We start from the raw sequence: 21,195 nt of genomic DNA, 5'->3' as shown, positions 1-21,195 counted from the left end.
TTTCTACTGGCATTGATACTATCGATTCTGCATCTTTTTTGATTTATATTTCATCGCATTTAACTAAAGCAATAGAAAAAGCAAAGTCAAATGTATTTATTTTGGGTTATGTTCTCAAAAAAATGCAAACTACTATCGAAACTTTGGATTATTTTGAATGGTTTTCATTATTTGATATTTTATTTCATTCAACTCACTTACTATTAACCGATGAAATGGAATATTATTTCTTTTCTCTTCTTTCCAACGAAAACGAACCTTCGATTTTTGATCACATCTATCGTTGTAAATCAAAATTCATTTGGAATGATTCTATTAATACAAAGATGGAAATTTTATCTCTCACTTATTCTCTTCTTATGCAGAGTTTTAAAGACCTTTCTTCTTATTAAAATGTTTATATTATCATAATTGACATTTGTTTTTAAAATCACATAAAGATGTACTATTGGTTGAAATTTAAATATTATTCTATTTAGAAAAATACCCCTATTTTGCAAAATGTATCGATTGTTATATTTCTTTATTTCTAAAATGGTTCAAACTACAGTTCAATTTTTATATTTACATTTATTCTTTTTTTAAGTTATGATTTTTCTATATCAACTTAAGTTATTTCGTTGTTTAGTTAATTCTTTGTTTCTTTACCAAAACTATATAAAACTAAATTAAAATTGAATAACAAATTTAAAAATACTTCAGAACAGATTTCATTATTTTTTAATTTTAGAATAGAGCCAACGAATATAATAAATGTTTTATATTAATTATAAACCTTAATTAATTATATACTTATTAAAAGTAATTCTGAATAATTTTTTAAATGATTAAAAATAATTCTGCTTTTTATCTATATTTATTGGTTAGTAATTGGCTCAAGTAAAATGTATTCAACATATCTTTATAAATTAATTTATAAATTAAAATGAGTGAATTATAAATAAACATCTAAAGAAGAGAAATTTATTTTATTTATTTAATAACTATACTTCACTTTTGTTTTATTAAAGATTATTATAACCAACTCCATTAACTGATTGTCAAACACTTAATAAATAAACAAAAATTCTTATTTTTCTATTTGAATTAATTATTTTTTACTATAAACTCTTTTAGATTAATGAGAAATAATGTGATGTTTCAATATTTAATAGCACACTAACAAACATTAACACAGACTAATATATCGAATTAAAATTAAATATTTTTTATTTTAACTTTCTTTTAATAAATGAAAATTAATATGTTTATAAAAATATTAAAATAAGTTAACTTTTGAAATGTGAGTAATATCATTAACAATAGCACATTAAACATAAAAACTACTACAAAATAAACGTTTAAGTTCATACTTGATTCATTTTATAAAAAATTAAATACTACCATAAACCTAAACTTGCATACTGTTTTATGTTAAAGTTATGAAATGATAAAGTTATTTACCTTTGATAAAGCATTTTTTCATATTCGTTTACTAAGGCATATTAATGCCTTTTTAATATCAAGGCATTACAACCAAACAAAAACTAAATAAATATTATGGTAAAATAATTCTTTTGATTAATACTATAAAGTGGTAATTTAATAATAAAAAAAGATTATTTGGATATTGTAAATGTTACAAAAAAAACACTCAGCAATTAATTTTGTGCCATGGCACTGCGTATTTGGGCTTATTCGGTATTATCAATGAATAATAATTACTATGAAAAGTGATTTTTTCATTAAATTTTTCTTTCATTTTTTTTTTCCCTTTTCTTTAATAAAAATGAGAAAAACTAAAATTTTAGAAGGGTTAAGTAGAATAGTTTAACATGGTTTTTACTTATTTAGTTCGTGGGGAATATCTTGTTTATGTTGGGATTGATAAATATGAGAATGAAGAACTTATCAAGTATGCACTTCCCAATGACTTATGGTTTCACGTTGATAGTGAATCATCAGCACATGTTTATCTCCGAATGAAAGAAGGAGACACAATAGAAACTCTCCCAGAAGAGGCATTAGAAGATTGTTGTCAATTGGTTAAATCAAGAAGTATTAAAGGATGTAAATTACGTAGTGTTAATATTGTGTACACACCAGCAAGTAATTTAAAAAAAACAAATGGAATGGACATAGGACAAGTTGGGTTTCATCAAGAGAAATTAAGAAAACTCAGAAAAGTTATTAAAGACAATTCCATTGTTAATAGAATTGAAAAAACTAAACAAGAAAAAACATTAGAAGAACATAAAAAAGATTGGTTTGATTATCAAAAAGAACTAAAATTACTTCGTGCTAAGGAGTACCAAGAAAGAGTTTGTTTAATTTATGACTATTTTACTAATCAAATATTTATTATCACAGAAACAAAAAGAGGCTGAAGATATTAGAAGAACTAAAGAACAACAACGTATTAGTTCTTATGCTGATGTATTTGAACATATGGATGAAGAAAATGAAAATAATGATAACAACTCAGATGATTTCATGTAAAAAAACCAAAAAATATTAATTTAAAGAACAATGGTTTTTTTTCATTTACCAGTTTTGTTCTATCCATTTAAATGTATCAGTCAAATCAAGATTATCGCCCATACTTTTAATTAGTTCAACATCTTTGCAATAGTCAAGGTCAATTTGGTATGGTAATTTAGGATTTAATCTGAAGAACCTCTCTCCTAATAAATATTTTCCTTCAAACTCAATAAATGATTTTCTTGATTCAATTTGTAAATCAGGCATATGAAGAGTCCATTTAACAGGTCCAGCTTCTCTTACCTCTTCTTCTGGAATATATGGAATTGCTGGATATCCTGCTCCAATTGAAAGAATTGATATATCTTTAATATCAACATTTAATCCATACTCACCTATAACATATGATAATACTCCACCACATGGTTCATTAATAATAACTCCCCCATCTAAATGAGCATTTACACTCCCAAAATATCCTGGAGCAGCTGCAGATTGAATACATACTTCTGTCAATGAATATGGAACTTCTTCTCCAAGGAAATTATTATAAAATTTTGCTAAACTTGTTCTGTGTGGATCATCTTTTCCAGTATCAGTAAGATAAGATGGAATACATACTTTTCTTGTGAGTTTATTCATTGTTAAATCTCCAAACACTTTATCCCCCATAACAAAAAGAAATTTGTTTGAATATTGATGCCCAACAATTCCTCCTTTATTAATAATTCTAGAAAATGTTTCACAAAGCATATCTTCCATCATCTTTTCAACTGACAATAAGTCATAACCCAATGCAATTGCAACACATGGAACAGAACTTGCACTTACACCTGTAATAACATCTATTTTCTCAAAAAAGTTTGGAAACTTATCTAAAATTCGTTGCAATATTGCACATTGATAAATACATTTAATTCCACCACCATCTAATGACAATATTCTAAATTTATCTCCTTTTTGATAAGGTGCTTTAGGTGGTAATGGTTTTGGTGGATTTAAATAACCTGCAAATTTAGTTGCTAATGCTTCAAACTTTTTGTATTTTTCTTCATCAATATTATATTTCTTATATTTTCTATAATCTGTTTTACTTGTACTATCTTTTTCCTTCTTTTCTTGATTTTCATTTTTCTCTTTTATCTCTTCTTCAAGTGGTGATGAGTTTTTACTTTTATGATCTTCTTTTACATCAAATGTTGTACTTGTTTCTATTTCTTTAGGAATATCACTTTTACTTTTAAGATGGAAAATTGACTGACTTTTACTTGGCTTTATCTCCGTTATTTCTTTAGTGCCCTTTGTTTCAAGAGGTTTTTCATAGTCTTTCTTTATTGGAATATGACGAGGTGATAAAATCTCTTGACTCTTACCTAATTTATTTCCTCCACTTTGTTCACTATCACTAAATACCTCATTAGAAAAAGGAGAAATACTATTTGGTGTGCCTTCATCTGGATCTTTTATTGTAGAAAGATCAATACAAATCTTATCACTAAATTGACAATAATCCCAAGGAGTTAATCCTTTTTCAGTCTTACAGTGTATTAATGATTTGTTATCAATAAGTAATTGAATCAATTTCTTGTGGCTATTAAGACAAGCAATATGTAATGGTGTTTCACCAAGTAAATTTTTACCTCTTACTATCCTTCTATGAGAAATAAGTTTTTGTGCCAATTCAAAGTATATAACTTCATATTCCTTTTTGACTTTAATCTTTGCAAGAATATGTAATAATGAATTTCCATTTTTATCTGCCATGTAATAATTAATATTCTTACTAATTAAATATTTCACAGTGTTCCATTGTTCTTGTTCTACAGCATAAAAAAGACATGACTTCCCATAAACGTCCTGGTAGTTCAATCGTTCTGGATAATGTTCAATGATATAATTCACTACTCCAACATTATCAGTTTGACTTGCAAGTCTCAACAATTTAAATCCTTTTAAAGTAGTTTTAATCCAGCATCCTTCTATTTATTTAATTGTTTTAAAATTTTGTATTATCACCTTTTTTAAACTATAGTTAATCAACTCTAATATTTAGAATAAGTGAAACACTTTTACTCATTAGTTGTAGAAAGATTTAGATACAATACTTTATTTGAAAGTTTGTTTTGTTAAATATTAAAGATTGTGTCTAATATATTTTTATATGTTACAGAATTATTATAGATATAAGACAGATAGTATTTCTTGACCTTTTTGTTTTTATTACTTATAGACTTCTCCAAATGAAAAGACAGATCGCATATTACACATTAAAGGAAGTTTATAGAAAGAAATTAAATAAATACACTATTCGATGTCAATAGGGGAAGAATTAATTGTTTCCAAAACACTAGTTGATTTAAAATGTCCAATTTGTCTTGAAATCCCTAATCCCAAAGAAAGTTTGTTCAAAAAGATTTTTTTTTTAAAAATGGATATAATCATGTAGTGATTGAACATAACAAATGCGGCAAATTATTTTGCAAGAAGTGTTTATATCAATGGTGGGACATCCAGAGAATGATGACATGCCCTTTTTGTAGAGGGGAATTTACAAATTCGTTGACGATTAAACACACATCAAGATGCCTCTATTCGTTGTTGATGCAACAAGAAATTCGTTGTCCATTTTCAAAGAAATGTGGAACAACAATCACATTCGAAACGTTGAAAGAACATCAGCTAACTCATCACCAGGAATTAATGACTGATAATAGAGATGAGAGAGATGATGAATATTTCGAAATTGACCAAATAAATCCACAAATTATCAAGAGTAGTGTTTGGGTGAACCCAACTGATCAAATTTCAGAAAGTTCATACTCATTCCCAGTTATTATTAAATGGATTTATGAACTAACACCCTGGGAAATTTTGATATTTCCTCAAGGAGTTCATAGAATAGAAGAAAAGTGTGTCTCGGTATTTATTGGAGCAACCAATTCTGTTAAAAGGAAGGTTATTGTTGAGATTGGACTCAGACAAGACCACGTAATTATTCGAAAGAAAGCGAAACACTATTTCGAGCCATATACTGGAAGACCTGGATTTATGAATTTTTGTTCTTCTTCAGAACTAAACTTTGATAAACCCATTCAATGTCTTCTAACAATTGAATACCAACAATAATTTAATGTATTTATTATTATGATTCTTTATAACTTGTTGAATATAAACTTAAAAAATATCAAACTAAACTATTTTAATAATTCTCTTTTTGTATTTTCCATTTTTTAATTGTTTTTTATTTATAATACAGTTTTATGAAACAAAATTGCTATTATTTAAATAAACTTAAAAATATAATTAAATTCTTTTTTTATTAAATATCTTGGTCAGTAAAAATTCAAGATCTATTTTATAGATTGATCTATTTATAATTTCTGCTAAATTCCCGAAAAATGAGGAACTAGTAAGGAAGTTTGAATACATAAGTTAGAGTAGTAAGAGAATCTATAAAAGTGTTGAGAACAGAGAACCAAGTAATTCCTTTGAAATAGGTTCAGGGAATAAGCACAAGTCAGGCTTCATAATTCTTGTAAAGGGCAAATAAAAAAGGGTTATGATCTAATAACTCTAAAAAAAGATCGTTTGTTTTTAATACCTCTTTAATTTAATTTTTATTTATTCAAGTTCTACGAATTGGTCATTGTCAAACTGAAATAAGATAACAAAGTGATAAGGAAACTCACGTAGAAGGGAATGAATTATTGGACAGGGATGTTTCGATTTCCACCCATGCAATCACCTATTGACATTCTTCTTGGAAAAGAAGATTGTACATTAGAAAAGTTAATGGATGACGAAGATTTTATTCAAGAACTTCGTTCAAATAATGACCTTATTGAATTTTGTTCTGAGCTATATAACTTAAAAAGAATTCTTCAATACACAACTGAAGACTTTCCAGAAGATGTGGACAAAAACCTTTGTTCAAAATACCATATTATTTGTTCATCAATGTTTGGGGATGAACCAGTAAAAGTTGTAGATGCTATTGGAACTAATCCAGAATTAGTTAATTATCTTTTTGATGCATTATTAAGTGAAAACGAAAAAAGAATGAGTGCTGCAGGACAAGTTCTTATGTCATTAGTTCAAGTAGATGGTTCTGTTGTTTATGATTTATTTATTGCAAATGAAAATATTTTAGAAACAATTATGGCACATCAAGACCTTACTGGATTACTTGAAACAATTCTTCAAATAATGAAATTAGAAGATAGTAATGAAAAAACTGGATATATTAATTGGATATGTGAAAGAAATTTCATTTCAAGAATGTTAGAAACATTAATGACAACTAAATCAATTGATACTATTGGAAATATTTCATCATTTATTCATAACGTTGTATTATGGAAAGTTTCAAGTGTTGATTCACCAGCATTACAATTCATTACACGATTTAATAATGAGCCAACTTTAAAAGAATTTATTAGATATGTTTTTGCATCAGATGATGACTTCTTAGTAGAACAATGTTTTAGAATTATTAGTAATATTCTTGCATGTTCAACAGTCTTAACATATAGTGACGTAAATAATCTCCCAGGTATATTTAAGGCATTAATGCCACATGTCGGTGATTTTGAAAAAGTGTTTACTACAAGGAAGGTAGGTAGTATTACAAATAATCTTGTTTATATTATTCTTTCACTTGTATTAAGTGGATTCCAACAGGTATATGATACTATTGTTAAAGAAAATGTACTTGGTTCAATGATGGATATTTTTTATGGAGACCATTTATGTACAATAGTAAGACAAACTATTCAAATGACTGTTTCATCAATTTTAAATGGACAAGTTAATTGTTTAAAATTAAGGTTATTAGATGGAGGAAATTTGTTAACAAAGATGGTCGAAAAAGATAAAGAAGCCGTTGAAATTAAAAACGTCAACAATATTGCACCAGATTATTGGTTAATTGCTAATCAAATCATGCTTACTACACTTAAATCAGTTGAAGATAAAGATGAAACATCACCTGTTTATGAATTAGTTATGGGTTTGTTTTCTTTACATAGTTAAATTATTTTATTACTTATCAACAACTTAGGAAATAACGACTTTGTTCGTTACGTAAACGATATCGTTATTACAAGAGATAAAGAAACTTCAGAGTTCTTTGTTAAACCTGATTCTACTCCTGAAGACTCAGAAGATAACCCCAATGGATTCCAATATGACGATGATGATTTCGAAGGTATTGATGATGATGTCGATGATGAAATTGTTGGTCCTCAATAAGAAATTTTTTTTCAGAAAATTGGAGTGTTTCGTTAGATCAATCTTTTCTGAAAATTTTCAATAGATTTGAAAAGTTCATGTTTGGGAGTTTTTGATTTCTTTTTTTTAGAAAAGTTAAAAAAAGAGTATTGTACTGTTTTTTCATTGATTTCTCATTCAATAATAATCTTCTATTGTTTCTTATCTAGTTAAAAATCAAGAGTTGTTTGACTCTAATAGTAAGGTCTTGTCTTTTATTTTATATTGAATATTGGTTATTGTTTTCTTAATGTTAGTTGTTCAGGATATGTCTAGAATATGGTATGAACATAGAAAGAACTCTCACTATATTAGTTTTGAAAGTATAATACATTGTTCAACAACTTATAACGGATAGAAACACATCTATAAAAACGCCCTAATATCAACTTTTATTGTTTTGCTTCTAATACTCCGTGTAATAAAAAATAAATTAAGTTTGGTAATACTAAAGAAAGGATAACAGTTATGAAAAGAAACTTATATTAGAAAATAAAGAAGGAATTTCTAATTTAACTGATAAAATAAATTTTGATATTAGAGAGATTTATGAATTTATAACTGTTTTCACTGACTCTGAAAGAAGTCCAATATGACTGAGTTACAAATACAATGACCAGAAAGAGTATAATAAAACTATTATTTAATGAACACATGCTATGATATTACATTCAGATAATAATTCATTGTTTTCAATAAATCTTTCATTAAGCAAACCATTCTTTATTTACATAATGTAGCCCTTTTAAAAATATTAATTAAAATACCTAATAGTAATAGAAATGATGAAATTATAAATAGATATATATTTTCTACAGAAAAAAGTATTAACAAAGATTCGATAATACAAACACAATCATTAACTAAATAAAAAATAATGATTCGTTGTGATAAAAATTATTAAGAGATATATTACTATAAAAAGTAATATTTATGAAGAAAAATAAGAATTGTTAGTATTCTCTTGTTCTAAATCAACTTATTATATGAATAACGTCAAGTTTTGATTATCCTATTGTAGATACAATTCTTCTTTTATTGATTTACATATTAAAAAACCAAAAATTGATTTTATTGATTTAATAAACTAAGAATCTATCATTATTGAAACTAAATCTATTTTTAATTGATCTGTCTGTGACTCCTTTCTTAAGGTTATACAGTGAGATTATTAAATTTAGTTAACATACATATTCTTGTTACAGTATCAAGGATAATTATTAAAACTATGGACTCTTCTTTGGTTTAGATATATTACAGTTACATCTAATATTTGAGCATAAACTATATCAGATAATAGAGTATTATTTTATATAGACCATTTCAAAGGAACACTTCTTCGATAAAAGAATATAAAAACAGAGTTGTTACACAAAATAATGAAATTTCTTGTCTTTGTATATTTTCATATTCTAACTATAATTATAAACAAGGCACTATCTTTAATGAACCTAGTTATGATTCTTTAAAAAAAATATAAATCAAACGATATATCTCTCAGTTATGGATCCGAAATGAAAAGAAGATATTTTCAATTTAAGATGTTGTTTCTCTTCTAAACATTATCCAACTAGTCATTCTCTATTTAAACAATTATTTTTGATATTCTTTCTATAACATAGCTTACTTGAAAAGAAGCAAAAAAAAAATATTAAATGAGAATCTAACACTGGCCCTCTTTGTATTACAATCATGTTGGTTCAATTGATTTAATAAAAGTTATTCAATTTTCTTTGTTAACGAAAAATTTGAAAGAACAAACAATAAAAATAGTATTTTCTTCTTTTAGAATATTATATAAATTAAGTTTAAATAAGAACTTAACAGAGAAAAACTAAACCATCCTTTTTTAAGTCTTAGTGCTATCACAATAAAGAACAAACCAATTTAAAACTTACTTATATTCTTGTAATTTTTACATACCTTTTTTGGTAACTTCTTTAGTTTTCTTTTGTTTGGATTCTAAAATACTAATACTTATTTCTTCAAATAATTTTTATTTTTGTTAAAAGTGGAGTTAAGTTGATAGCTACAGATAGGACAAGTTAGGATAATGAATGGAAGGATACGAATTATTAATTATGTTTATTGCCGTAATAAATAATTAATTACAACTTTTATTCAAGCAACAAAACTCTCCTTCAACTATTTTATTAATACATTTTCTTAATTTGTAATAATAATTAATTATAAAAAATATCATTGTTCTACATAAAATAAAAATAACACAAAAATTAATAAAAAGATGAAAAGATTTATTCTTAGTTAGCGTCATGAGCACCATTTGGGAAATAAGCAACTGAAGCAATAGCACATTGGTTGTTCTTATTTCTTGACATTAAAATATAACCTTTGTCTCCCCATGAAGTTCCCCATGAGTTCTTAACAATATAATAGTCTTTACCATCTTGAGTACCATATCCAACAGCGGCGACACCATGGTTAACAGTTTTACTACATTTTGGTTCATCATAAACTCCAGATTTATATAATTGGAATGAAGCTTTACCAGCATCAATACAAACAGCAACTGGTCCTTGTTCAAGAGCTGAAGTCAAAGCATCTTCATTTGGAGTGACATGAGTTAAACCAGTAGTTTTAACTTTTGGAGTGAAAGCTTTGCAAGTTCCCTTAGTAGCTGTGTATGGGTATGAAGCTTCATCAGTAACACCATTATTTTTAACATAAAGATAAGTAGCAGAGAGAGATCCTCCATTACATCCATTATTAGCAGTACTACAGTCAACAATTTGTTGTTCTGAAAGATCAAGATTGTTTTGGTTGTATTTGCTTCCAGCAATTAATAATCTTGATTCAAGGACAGCAAGTGATGAGAATGAATAACATGATCCACAATTTCCTTGATCTCTAACTGGAGTGACTTTACCTTCAGCTCTCCAATCTTTAGAACTAGCAGTAATAATAGTGTTATCATAAACTGAGTCAGCAGCTGCTTCAGTTTCATGTACTCTTAATAAATGATTATATTCTTCATTTGTCATAGCAGCAAATGGTCCATCAACAGATAATTCAAATGAATTTGCCTTATTGAATTTAGCAACAAATTTAGCATTCATATTGAAGATAGCTCTTCTTCTGAGTGCTTCAACAGCAGTGAAGTGTTTATTGTTTTTAGCAGCCCAACTCTTGAAGTCAATGGCTGTAGCAGCAGCTACAAATAAAAGTAAACCAAACATGATTGAATTTAGTTCTTCTGAGAGTTCTTCAAATACCAGTGTAAAGTGAAATTTCTAATACTATATCTTTTTCTTAATTACCATAATTTTATTAATATTTTCATTGAAAGAAGTTTCTACTTTTGCTATTTTTAATTAAAACTCTATTTTATTATTTTTTATTATTACTTTTTCTATATTTATTTCAACATCATAATAACTAAAAAATTTTTACTTCATTTTTTTTTTTCTTTTTTAATTTTTTTAGTTTCTTCATATTGTGTTTTATATATCATTATTTTATTATTACTTCAATTTAAAAATAGAAACCAAAAATAATAATAGTTGCTCAATTTATTGCACAATTATCTGTTGTAGTTTATAGTTTAAAATAATGAAAGAATACATTGTAAACATTTATCTCCCCTTTGTAACTTAATGGAATTATAATATTTTAATTGATTATTGAGCCATAAGTTAATTTCAATACCACATGCCTCAATTTGATCTTTATCAAATAAAAGTTCATTTTCACAAAATATTTTTGTGAATGTTTCAGTTCGATTACTATTATTCTTCCCTGAAGAATAAAAACTTTCATATTCATACCCTTGTAATTGGAGTGTATCCATTAAGAAGTGATGTACTTCAGAGACTTTGTTATTTGTGAATCTTCTATAAGCAGTTTTATAACTTATCCCATTCATTATATCTGCTTCCATCTTTCTTCTGCAAAAATTTTCAACAAGTTCTCTTGTATCAATAATATCACCATGTTCTTCTATTGAAAGAATTCTTATTAATCCTTCTGCTTTTCCAGAAACCTTTCTTGATCTTTTTAAATTAATATCATAATATCTATTTAATAAACCTATTAAAACAGCTTGTTGATGAACGAGATAATTTCTTGTTTCTATGTATTTCTTTGCAAGTCTTTCAGAGTCAGAAACTTTAACACTCATGTCTTGACCTTTTTGTAATTAAAAATCTTATAGAAATACTTTTAGTTCTATTTTATTTTATAATATCATTATTCCATTCTTCTCAAATTTGACTTGATAAAATTTTACCTTTATTTATCAAATTTCATAAATAGCTATTCAACTCAAAACAAGTTAGTTGATTGTTTTTATTTATACCATTTCAAATCATTTTGGTAATTTTTAAGAGAAGTGGAGGAAAACGTCATCAAAAAACCAATAAAAAGATATTACTTTTAAAAATGTATTCTATTTTTACAATGGTTACTCTATCAATAGAACCTTCTTCCTTAAATTTACAAATCAAGATGTGTCTTCTAACTTGTTTTTACAATTTAAAATTATAAGACTTATTTTTGAATCCTTGAACAATTTGCAAAAAAGGAATTAATAAATATATCTACAATTGGATTTTCTTTATATTGAGAGGTGATTATTTCAGTTTCTTCAATAAGCTCTTAATCTATCATATGGTTTGTTTCCAACATGCTTGTGTTACAAGGTTCTTCTTCTAAGTCCAACAGAGTTAATGAAAATATAATGAAAAAACATTTAAACAAATATTTTTATAATAAATTAAATAAAGGGATGGGTTATCAAGAAATAGAACCAAAAACAATTAACAAATATATAAACAAACTTTAAGATTTAAAATAAAATAAACAATAACATAATATTTCTATATATCAGATCATACAATTTAAATATTATTTACAACAAATAATTTCAAAGAAACAAAAAAAATTAACAAAAGAAGCAAACGACCCCAATTTAAATTAAGTTTTTGGTAAAAAATTTAGTTGGTAGCTTTAATAGTACTAGCAACTCCAACTTTCCACATTCTAATCTTCTTATCAACGTGTCCAGTGAAAATGACATCCTTAGTAGCAGAGAGGCAAATAGACATACAAGCTGAAGTCTTAGTGAATGCCTTAATTTCCTTATCCTTAATAGCAACAACTCCAAGTTCAGTGGCAGCAAGAAGAGTGTATTGTTCTGGATTTTCAGCAAAAACAATTTGATAAACTTGGCAATTAACTGAAACATCATAAAGGAATTCATAAAGTCCAGTACCATTGTTAAGTGTCCACATAGCAATATTACCATCTTTACCAGCAGTAGCCATAATTGATCCATCTGGTGAAAAAGCAACGGTATTAATGAATCCAGTATGATGAGTAATAGTAGATTCTAATTTGCATGATTGATCAAGAGTCCAAGTTTTAACTTGATTATCCCAACCAGCAGAAACAAATTTGTTTCCTTTAGCATTTGGAACAAATCTAACACATGAAACCCATTCAGAGTGTGAATCAGTTTTAACAGATGCAACACATTTACCAACAGTATTCCATAATTTAATTGTTTTATCACGTCCACCTGAAATGATTTTGGTATTGTCAGCAGAAAAGGCAACTGACATAACATCTCCTTCATGTCCAACAAATCTTCTAACTGATTCCATTTTAGTAAGGTCCCAAAGTCTTAAAGTATGATCCCATGATGATGAAATAGCAAATTGTCCATCATTTGAGAGAACAAGATCACTAATGAAATGGCTGTGTCCATGAAGTGATTTAGTTGGAAGAATAGTTTCAGCTTGAGCTTCTGAATTTGTGTCTACTTTCCATACCATAAGAGTCTTATCACGTGATCCAGAGACAAGAACGTCTGGTTTTGTTGCAGCAACAGCAAGTGATGTGACGGCTCCATTATGTCCTTCAAGAGTAGATTTAAGTTCAAAGGCAAGACCAGCAGACATTGTCTTAGGGTTGTTTCAACTTATTCAGTTTTTCTTTTTAATTTTTTAACTTTCATTATAGTTTCATTATAATAACTTTTTTATTTATTCTTTTCTTAGGTTTTTTTTATACTACAACAAAATTTTTTATTTCTTTCTGTGTTTTAAAACAATTTATTGATAAATAAATTATTAAACCATTTTATTATTTTATTATTATATTATATTTTGTTATTTCTTTTTTTATCAAATAACATAAATATTAATAACAAAATGTTATATAATATAATAAATTTATAATAAATATAAATTATAAAAATATTATAAATTAAAACTTATTTCTTTTAAACTTAACATGGAATCTATTGCTAACATTGTTAATGCCTTTCTTAGTAAAGAAGAGTCTGAATACACTCCAAGGGAGAACCCTGTATTTTCTTCTATTTTTAATAAACCATTTGAAGAAATAGAAAAAGATATTAAACCATTATTATCTTCTTGTATTTGTAGGAAAAAATCAAATTTTGGGACACAAAGCATTATCTATAGATGTAAAACCTGTGAAACAAATGAATATTCATGTATTTGTGAAGAATGTTTTAGGAATGGAAACCATGAAGGACATGACTATGAAATGCAAAAAACAATTGATTCATTTACTTGTGACTGTGGAAATGAGTTAGCATGGAAAGTAAATGGATTTTGTAAAAATCATGGAAAAAAATTTGAAGGAGATGCAAGTCAATTATTGCCCAGTAGTTATCAAGACATTCCACTGAAGATAGAAACATTATTGATAACTATTATTAAATTTTTATTTAATAGCAATACTCAAACCCATCAAAAAGAAGAATGTTGTTCATCATGTGACGAAGAATGTCATTGTGAATGTAATCATAGTCAAAATGGAATAAATATTATTGGAAAAATGTTAAACGAACTTTCTGAAATATATTTATTATTTAATATATTTGGACAACTTATGAATAAACCAACTTCTTTTTCTATTAAAATTAATGGATATTCGTATCAAAATTTAACTATTGGTGAAGCTTTATTTATTGGTTGTGAAAAACAATTATCAGAAGAGTTAGAACATTTTATCACATCATTTCAAAGTCATCCAAGAATGGTTCATTATAATTCTTCATTATTATTTAACTTCTTTGTTAAATTATCATTTGATGATCAATATGAAAATGGATATATTTTAAATGATCTTTATTCACAACTATTCCTTCAAAAAGAATTAAGTTCTTTATTTATTCAAGACAGAAGTTTTGTATTTTATTTACAAACTCTTCAACAGTACATTCGTTTATTTAAAGAAAATGAAATAGAAAATGAAACATTACAAAATAATATTTGTGAATCTTTAAGAATTATTAATTATGTATTTGGTAATTCTAATAAAATAATGAATAAAGAAACATTAATTCAATACCTTCAATGCCTTCAAGAATTATCAAATGTAGAACCTTCACTTAGAACAAAGTATGTTGAAAAAATTACATTATGTATAATTGAACCATTATTATTTCCATTGAAAATTACAGCTTATTACTTTGTTGATAATATTGATATTAGATATCTTTATGAAATATTTAATGATATTCATTTATTTGTAATGAATCATTTAAAAAATTATATGATTAATTCTCAACAAATTCATTTTGGAAAAAGTATTATTCATAATAGAATTATTGGAATAAATCAACCAATATCAACTCTATCTCCTTTATTGTATTTTTATACATTAATTCTTTCAGTATTAATGAAAAATGATTTATCTATTGATATTTCAAAAGAAGATGGTGAAATACTTGTTGAATATGGATTAATGAATTTAGTTTTTAGACACCAATATGAAAATGGTAAATGGTTATTAACTGGTGAAAATTTTGTATCAAATTATAATTTATATGTTACTCCAATTAATTATGAATTTGTACAAAGTGATATTGCATTGGTACAAATGATGAATTTAATTGTAGGACCTAATTTTATTATTGATACATTAAAATGGTATTATAACGTTAATATCCCTGAAAGAAAAAATGATGAAGATCAACAAGGTTTTATTTGTACAGTAATTCAATTAATAAGAGGATTTATTATTAATTCAAACATATTAAAAGAAGATCTTATTAGAATTTATATTATTCATCTTATGATTTCAGGTATTACTGATCCTGATGAAATGTCATCATTAGTTCCATTCTTCTCTACTGATTTTTATTCTGCTTTTAATTATGTTATGAATCAAACATTTAGTGGAAATAAAATAATTTTTAATTATGTTGATCCTTTCTTTGCTCTTCCAATAGAAATGTCAAAAGCCCTTCTTCTTAGTACAATAGAAAATAAAGAATCAATTAAACTAAATCGTTATCAAGTACAAACAAAAGATAGTTATATGATATCACCTTTTATTCATTTAATGAAACAATCAATTTGTAGTTGTTTATCATTAATTGAATATATAGAATCTATTTCTGTTCAAAAAAATCTTATAAATTTTTCTTCTTCTTTACTTCATGAAATTAAAATAAATTGTGATCCACAAATTAAACAACGAATTGATTCAATTCAAACTGTATCATATTTTGATTCAGATTTGATTTAATTGAATTTTTTTATTTCTTTTTTATTCAAAGAATTCTCCAAGCATCTGTATATTAGGTATAAGAGAGAAATATAATTTAGCTTGATCTATAATATTTTTTGGATCAGCATCTCCTATTCTACCAGTAAATTCTAATATTAATTTTTTAATACTTGGAGGAAGTTTAATATTTTTAAAATCAAAGAATCCGTTAAATGAAATTAAATTTAAATAAACTTCTTCAAGATTTTCTAGTGGAGTTAAATTAATTTTTTTGACATTGTATAAAGAAATATTTTTTAAACAAAGAGGAAGAAGAGACATATTTATATTATCAGTATTAATAAGTATTAATTTTTCAATTTTTTTAATAGAAAGAAGTTCATCACAAGAATATAATTGAAGTGTTTTAACTGAATGAGGGAGAGACATATTATTATAATAATAATCAAGTTTTAAATGTTTAATTGTAGAATTAAGAATTATTTTTTTAAAATTTGTTTTATGAATAGATAACTTAGTAAGTTGAGGAAGTGTTACTTGAAATTTTGATGTTAATTTATCAATAACTAATTTTTGAATGTTTAAAGGAATTAAAGTTTTTTTATTATATTCTTTAATTTTAAGTGTTGTTAATAAAGATAAATCTGATTCATTTTTATATGTATAATTTTTAGTATTTGTAAAACAAATGTGTAATTCTTTTAAACTAGAAGGAAATATAAGAGAAGTATTATTTGATTTTTTTAATTCTATTAATTGTAAAGAGTCTAATTGAGATAAAAATAAATTATATTCACCTTCATATAGATATGGATAATACAATTTTTTATATAAATTGTTATTAAAAAAATTTGTTATTGGATTATATATTTGAAATAAATCAGTTTGTTGTGGAGAAATTATAAGTAATTCATTATTAAAAGAACCAAAAGGAAATACATTAGAATATATATTGTAAATATTATTTGGTAATAATGAACGAATATGAATTGAATTTTTATTCATTTCTGGGTGATTAACAATAACTTTAATATTCTTTTTTAATAAAGAATATATTAATTCATTTGTAAAAAATATTGAATTTTGGTTCTCTTCATTAAACAAAATTCAACAAATTTAAGAGATGGAAATAAAGTCAAACAATTTAGTGCATTTATATCAATATTCTCTGGTTGAATAATATAAAGTCTTTCTAATGGAAAATTTGTTTGATTATTAGATTGTTTAAGAAATTCATCTGTAGTTCCTACATATGATATAAGTTTTTTAAATGGAATAGAAGAGACAAGTTCATCAGAAGTAATTGATATATTAATTGTATTAACTTCCCATTGATTAAAATCAATAATAAGATCATCAGGAGTTATTTGAAGTGTTTCTATACCAGAAAAAATGTTAATTATATTTTGAATATGAAATACCCTAACTCCTTTTTCTTCTGCTGAACACATAAAATATGGATTAATTTTCATTGTTTTAATAATTCTTTGTATTCTTTTACTTACATAAAGTATCTTTTTTACTGTTTGTAATTGATTAATATAACTAATGATTGTTTGGATAAATACATCTTCTAATGGAGGCATCTTCTTTTCAATTGCTTCTTTCCCTTTTGAGTTTCTCTTTTTTGATTATTTCATGCAATTCAAATTCTATTATTTTTGTTTTTCATTATTGTTATTCAGTATTTTCTTTTTATTTTTAAATGGTTTATTCATTTAATGGATCCATTATATATATAACATTTAATGTTATTTAAAAAATATCCTTTCAATACTTTGAATTAACTTATCTAAACTAAAACTCAAATTTAATGTCATTTAAACAAGTCTTAAATGATCTCTAAAACACATATCAATTTTATTAACAACTTAAAAATAAAGGATCAAAAGATTCTAAAATCAAAACTATCTAATCTTTAATATACTGATTATTATCTAATTTAAAAAAAAAACAATTTCCTTCTTTATTATAGTTGATGGTCTTTAGTTTTTGGATATGATTTATAAGGGAAAAATAAAAATTGTTAATTGTCTCTTACTAGTAGAAAAACCATTTTCAAAACTTTGTCAACAAAGTTCATAACAACATAAAAAATTAAAGAAACTAATGTTAATGACATGAAGAGATTCATTAATAAAAATGTTTAAATAAAAAGATATTTTGTTATTTGATAAATTAAATTCACCAGAATTCTATATTTTAATTGTAAGTTGCATATACCAAAAATTGTTTAATAATTTAACAAATATAAATTTTTTATGAAATGTCTATTTTGATAACATAATACCATCCGACTAGAGTGTTATAAGCAGTATAATAATTTATATTTGAATAAATTATGACAAAATACAATTAATTTCTCATAAGTAAAAATATAAAATTTATTATCTAAACAATAGTTATTATAATAATGATATAATTTAAATTTGTTAAATTTTGGTTAATACAGATAATCTCATTAATAATAATAAGGGTCTCAAAGTATAAGAATGAACAAACAAATTGAACAGAACATGAAATTTTAAATACAATACATATACAAAAATACTATAAGACTATAAATACCTGTAATGAAAAATATAAAACTAAAATATGAAGAATAATAAAAAGGTGATCAAATTTATTTATTTTGATTTATTCAAAATAAAAACAAATAACAACATTTTACACAAAAAGTATATTCCGAGCGAAAGTGAATTATTTTAGAAGACAAAAGCAAGCAATACGAAAGCAAAAAGAGTAAAAGTAGAAATAGCACCATTCTTACAAATTTGGTAACAAGTTGGACAAGTAGAGTTTCTACATTGTTTAACAGTTTGTTGCATTTGAGCAGTTGAAGTATAATCACAATGGTTATTATCATAACACTCGACCTTCTTTGAAAGAGCACGACAAACATCATCAGGAGTAGGATATTTGTTTAAAGCAATTTCTTGTTGATATACTAAATCACATCTTCTTAATTGAGTTTCACCACACTTTGGAGTAATAAAATTACAATATTGACATCCCAATGTATTGCAAACTTCATCAAGTGATTTAAGAAATTCAGTTCCACAACTAAATGAATTCATAATACGATCAGCAAAATCTTCGAAACAAGTACATGGACTATCATAGACATAAACAGGAGTTTTATCAGATGGAGAATATCCAGTTGGTGCTGTACATTTATCATAAGTGGCATTTGGAAGTCTAACAATTTTGAACCAATTTGGATCTGTTGGCATTTTTTCTTGTGGAACATGTTTAATACATTCATCTAACCAACTCCATTCATTTTGGAATACATCACATTTTCCATTTACTTCACAACACCCACATCCACTGTAGTCGGCATTAACAATAACAATAAGGGTAATCAAAGCAAACATTGATTTTCTGATTTTTTTTTCTAGTTCCACCTTTAAATAGTATTTTTACCTTATCCTTTCGTTTCAAAAAGTTGCCCTTTTTTGATTTAAACAAAAGATTTTTTATTATTTCCTTAGAATTTTCACTGTTTTCAAGTTCTTTTCCTAGTCATTTTTTTGTTTTCTCATTCTCAAAATGACAAAAGAAGTTATTAAAAAAAAATGAAAAGAATTAATAAAAATTAAAAAAAAATAAAAGAACTAAAAATTAAAAAATTGAAAAATCATAATTTTAAAAGAAAAAATGAAATACTTAATTTTCGTTTTTGTATTGTTTTTAGTTTATTCAAATGCTGTGATCACATTCCCACACGTGATATCTGCAATAGAAATTCAAGTTGCAGAAATGAGACAAAAAGTATTACAACTTGAAGAGGATGAACGACAACTACAAACTGCCCTTGAAGCAAAAATTAAAGAAACAAACCAGTTAAATGCAGTTAATCCTCAACTAACTAATATAATCAATAAATTAAAAGAAGTAATTGTTATGAATCATCAAGAAAAAGAAAAGATATTAACTGAAGCACGAAGTTTATTAGCTGGAATTCCAGAAATAGAACAATCTCAAATTATTAGAAAATTACATATGGAAAGATGGATTCAAGTATATAACTATCTTGTCCCTCATATGAAAAAAGAAATTCCAATTAATAGAGATGATAATCGATTCAATGTCACTTTAAGAATTGCTTTAACTTCAGGAGATAGTTATAATCCAACAATTGAAAAGTATAAGAAAAGCGCTGACTTTTCAAAAACTATGATTGAAATCTATCAAAAAATGATTAATGAACAATTGATTCAATGGAACAATGCAATTACTGTTTATTCTACTGAAGGAAAATGTCCATTAGACATTCAAGCATTTACTTCATTATATCAGAAATTAATTGAAAAACTTCAAAAGTCTGCTCTTTCTGAAGCTCAAAATGCAGTAAAACAAATTAGATATATGAAAGTAGAAATGAAAAAGAGGTATACTATTATTGCAAAGAACCTAAAAAAAATGCTTCCAAATAAATTGTTTGAAGATGAAGAATTAGATGTTGTAAGAAATTTACTTAATGAAACTGTTGTTACAATTAAGACTATTGATGAAGAAATGAAAGACAATAGTATTGTTGATCAAGTTAATGAAAAATTACCTCTTATTAAAGCAGATATTCAAAAGGCCATTACAGCAAGTGGAGAGTTATATCATTCTTCTGCTTGTACAACATATCGTGAAAGACTTTCTAGTCCATTACCAAAAATTCAACAAGACTTTAAGAAATTAGCTTATTTAGAACAAGTTGCCAAAAAGAACAGATTATTAGAGTAAAGAAAAAATACATTTTTTTAATGATATTTAGTGTTTTTATTATCACTCTTTTAAATAATAAAAAATTAAATGATAGAAAATTAAATCAAATGAATTTAATTATTTTCCAGTGACTTTCTGATTAAATAAAATATTCTTTAAATCTAAAGACTTAGTGCCTCGTTCATAAATCATTTGAATTTCTTTTGCATCATCTAAAATAGCACCACAAGCATCTGCAAC

At 25.4% G+C, this 21,195-nt stretch overlaps 12 protein-coding genes across 12 annotated transcripts in view, besides 33 other annotated features; 5 read left to right on the top strand and 7 right to left on the bottom strand.

The window, feature by feature from the left end:
• The first annotated feature begins 654 nt into the window (after nucleotides 1–654).
• Nucleotides 655–696: a sequence feature (AT_rich).
• A 47-nt stretch (nucleotides 697–743) lies between these two features.
• Nucleotides 744–839: a sequence feature (AT_rich).
• A 61-nt stretch (nucleotides 840–900) lies between these two features.
• Nucleotides 901–927: a sequence feature (AT_rich).
• Nucleotides 928–959: 32 nt separating this feature from the next.
• Nucleotides 960–983: a sequence feature (AT_rich).
• A 65-nt stretch (nucleotides 984–1,048) lies between these two features.
• Nucleotides 1,049–1,100: a sequence feature (AT_rich).
• An 89-nt stretch (nucleotides 1,101–1,189) lies between these two features.
• Nucleotides 1,190–1,267: a sequence feature (AT_rich).
• Nucleotides 1,268–1,814: 547 nt separating this feature from the next.
• On the top strand, nucleotides 1,815–2,478 carry EDI_156890 (coiled-coil domain-containing protein, putative; the record flags this gene model as incomplete). Its single annotated transcript, XM_001738064.1, has 2 exons — nucleotides 1,815–2,300; nucleotides 2,350–2,478. The coding sequence occupies 2 exons, from the start codon at nucleotides 1,815–1,817 to the stop codon at nucleotides 2,476–2,478; spliced, it is 615 nt and encodes a 204-aa protein (XP_001738116.1).
• Nucleotides 2,479–2,523: 45 nt separating this feature from the next.
• EDI_156880 (ankyrin repeat-containing protein, putative) lies at nucleotides 2,524–4,537 on the bottom strand (the record flags this gene model as incomplete). Its single annotated transcript, XM_001738063.1, has 2 exons — nucleotides 2,524–4,439; nucleotides 4,528–4,537. 2 exons carry the CDS (start codon nucleotides 4,535–4,537, stop codon nucleotides 2,524–2,526), a joined length of 1,926 nt encoding a protein of 641 aa, XP_001738115.1.
• Nucleotides 3,526–3,611: a microsatellite.
• Nucleotides 4,538–4,771: 234 nt separating the features above from the next.
• EDI_156870 (uncharacterized protein) lies at nucleotides 4,772–5,586 on the top strand (the record flags this gene model as incomplete). The annotated part of the gene is made up of 2 exons (XM_001738062.1): nucleotides 4,772–4,859; nucleotides 4,907–5,586. The coding sequence occupies 2 exons, from the start codon at nucleotides 4,772–4,774 to the stop codon at nucleotides 5,584–5,586; spliced, it is 768 nt and encodes a 255-aa protein (XP_001738114.1).
• A 99-nt stretch (nucleotides 5,587–5,685) lies between these two features.
• Nucleotides 5,686–5,787: a sequence feature (AT_rich).
• A 277-nt stretch (nucleotides 5,788–6,064) lies between these two features.
• Nucleotides 6,065–6,086: a sequence feature (AT_rich).
• Nucleotides 6,087–6,159: 73 nt separating this feature from the next.
• Nucleotides 6,160–7,710, top strand: EDI_156860 (uncharacterized protein; the record flags this gene model as incomplete). The annotated part of the gene is made up of 2 exons (XM_001738061.1): nucleotides 6,160–7,468; nucleotides 7,520–7,710. 2 exons carry the CDS (start codon nucleotides 6,160–6,162, stop codon nucleotides 7,708–7,710), a joined length of 1,500 nt encoding a protein of 499 aa, XP_001738113.1.
• Nucleotides 7,646–7,691: a microsatellite.
• A 761-nt stretch (nucleotides 7,711–8,471) lies between the features above and the next one.
• Nucleotides 8,472–8,494: a sequence feature (AT_rich).
• A 1,380-nt stretch (nucleotides 8,495–9,874) lies between these two features.
• Nucleotides 9,875–9,972: a sequence feature (AT_rich).
• A 17-nt stretch (nucleotides 9,973–9,989) lies between these two features.
• Nucleotides 9,990–10,925, bottom strand: EDI_156850 (cysteine proteinase 3 precursor, putative; the record flags this gene model as incomplete). Its single annotated transcript, XM_001738060.1, has 1 exon — nucleotides 9,990–10,925. One exon carries the CDS (start codon nucleotides 10,923–10,925, stop codon nucleotides 9,990–9,992), a length of 936 nt encoding a protein of 311 aa, XP_001738112.1.
• Nucleotides 10,926–11,065: 140 nt separating this feature from the next.
• Nucleotides 11,066–11,223: a microsatellite.
• Nucleotides 11,224–11,290: 67 nt separating this feature from the next.
• EDI_156840 (uncharacterized protein) lies at nucleotides 11,291–11,866 on the bottom strand (the record flags this gene model as incomplete). The annotated part of the gene is made up of 1 exon (XM_001738059.1): nucleotides 11,291–11,866. One exon carries the CDS (start codon nucleotides 11,864–11,866, stop codon nucleotides 11,291–11,293), a length of 576 nt encoding a protein of 191 aa, XP_001738111.1.
• Nucleotides 11,740–11,774: a sequence feature (AT_rich).
• A 395-nt stretch (nucleotides 11,867–12,261) lies between the features above and the next one.
• Nucleotides 12,262–12,399: a repeat region.
• A 17-nt stretch (nucleotides 12,400–12,416) lies between these two features.
• Nucleotides 12,417–12,469: a sequence feature (AT_rich).
• Nucleotides 12,470–12,508: 39 nt separating this feature from the next.
• Nucleotides 12,509–12,571: a sequence feature (AT_rich).
• A 109-nt stretch (nucleotides 12,572–12,680) lies between these two features.
• On the bottom strand, nucleotides 12,681–13,646 carry EDI_156830 (receptor for activated protein kinase C, putative; the record flags this gene model as incomplete). Its single annotated transcript, XM_001738058.1, has 1 exon — nucleotides 12,681–13,646. One exon carries the CDS (start codon nucleotides 13,644–13,646, stop codon nucleotides 12,681–12,683), a length of 966 nt encoding a protein of 321 aa, XP_001738110.1.
• Nucleotides 13,647–13,787: 141 nt separating this feature from the next.
• Nucleotides 13,788–13,822: a sequence feature (AT_rich).
• A 2-nt stretch (nucleotides 13,823–13,824) lies between these two features.
• Nucleotides 13,825–13,951: a microsatellite.
• A 29-nt stretch (nucleotides 13,952–13,980) lies between these two features.
• On the top strand, nucleotides 13,981–16,251 carry EDI_156820 (uncharacterized protein; the record flags this gene model as incomplete). The annotated part of the gene is made up of 1 exon (XM_001738057.1): nucleotides 13,981–16,251. The coding sequence occupies one exon, from the start codon at nucleotides 13,981–13,983 to the stop codon at nucleotides 16,249–16,251; it is 2,271 nt and encodes a 756-aa protein (XP_001738109.1).
• Nucleotides 14,427–14,449: a sequence feature (AT_rich).
• Nucleotides 14,573–14,598: a sequence feature (AT_rich).
• Nucleotides 15,903–15,924: a sequence feature (AT_rich).
• A 21-nt stretch (nucleotides 16,252–16,272) lies between the features above and the next one.
• EDI_156810 (uncharacterized protein) lies at nucleotides 16,273–17,819 on the bottom strand (the record flags this gene model as incomplete). Its single annotated transcript, XM_001738056.1, has 2 exons — nucleotides 16,273–17,258; nucleotides 17,375–17,819. 2 exons carry the CDS (start codon nucleotides 17,817–17,819, stop codon nucleotides 16,273–16,275), a joined length of 1,431 nt encoding a protein of 476 aa, XP_001738108.1.
• Nucleotides 16,553–16,603: a sequence feature (AT_rich).
• Nucleotides 16,661–16,729: a sequence feature (AT_rich).
• Nucleotides 16,822–16,856: a sequence feature (AT_rich).
• Nucleotides 17,054–17,086: a sequence feature (AT_rich).
• Nucleotides 17,260–17,311: a sequence feature (AT_rich).
• A 143-nt stretch (nucleotides 17,820–17,962) lies between the features above and the next one.
• Nucleotides 17,963–17,999: a sequence feature (AT_rich).
• Nucleotides 18,000–18,365: 366 nt separating this feature from the next.
• Nucleotides 18,366–18,418: a sequence feature (AT_rich).
• A 39-nt stretch (nucleotides 18,419–18,457) lies between these two features.
• Nucleotides 18,458–18,496: a sequence feature (AT_rich).
• A 7-nt stretch (nucleotides 18,497–18,503) lies between these two features.
• EDI_156800 (uncharacterized protein) lies at nucleotides 18,504–19,610 on the bottom strand (the record flags this gene model as incomplete). The annotated part of the gene is made up of 3 exons (XM_001738055.1): nucleotides 18,504–18,530; nucleotides 18,631–18,783; nucleotides 18,963–19,610. The coding sequence occupies 3 exons, from the start codon at nucleotides 19,608–19,610 to the stop codon at nucleotides 18,504–18,506; spliced, it is 828 nt and encodes a 275-aa protein (XP_001738107.1).
• Nucleotides 18,549–18,674: a sequence feature (AT_rich).
• Nucleotides 19,611–19,782: 172 nt separating the features above from the next.
• Nucleotides 19,783–19,899: a microsatellite.
• EDI_156790 (uncharacterized protein) lies at nucleotides 19,894–20,973 on the top strand (the record flags this gene model as incomplete). Its single annotated transcript, XM_001738054.1, has 1 exon — nucleotides 19,894–20,973. One exon carries the CDS (start codon nucleotides 19,894–19,896, stop codon nucleotides 20,971–20,973), a length of 1,080 nt encoding a protein of 359 aa, XP_001738106.1.
• Nucleotides 20,974–21,021: 48 nt separating this feature from the next.
• Nucleotides 21,022–21,079: a sequence feature (AT_rich).
• Nucleotides 21,080–21,163: 84 nt separating this feature from the next.
• EDI_156680 (COP9 signalosome complex subunit, putative) overlaps nucleotides 21,164–21,195 on the bottom strand; it is a gene marked incomplete at both ends in the record, with an annotated part of 807 nt that continues 775 nt past the window's right edge. The window contains one exon of the mRNA XM_001733357.1: nucleotides 21,164–21,195. This exon is cut by the window's right edge and continues 775 nt beyond it. Within this exon, the coding sequence (XP_001733409.1) occupies nucleotides 21,164–21,195 (32 nt within the window).

This window comes from Entamoeba dispar, genomic scaffold, assembly GCF_000209125.1.
Source record: "Entamoeba dispar SAW760 scf_1105229461083 genomic scaffold, whole genome shotgun sequence".
NCBI classification, from domain to species: domain Eukaryota; phylum Evosea; order Mastigamoebida; family Endamoebidae; genus Entamoeba; species Entamoeba dispar.
The sequence above is the reverse complement of the archived record's forward strand: the minus strand, read 5'-3'. Positions and strand labels throughout refer to the sequence as shown.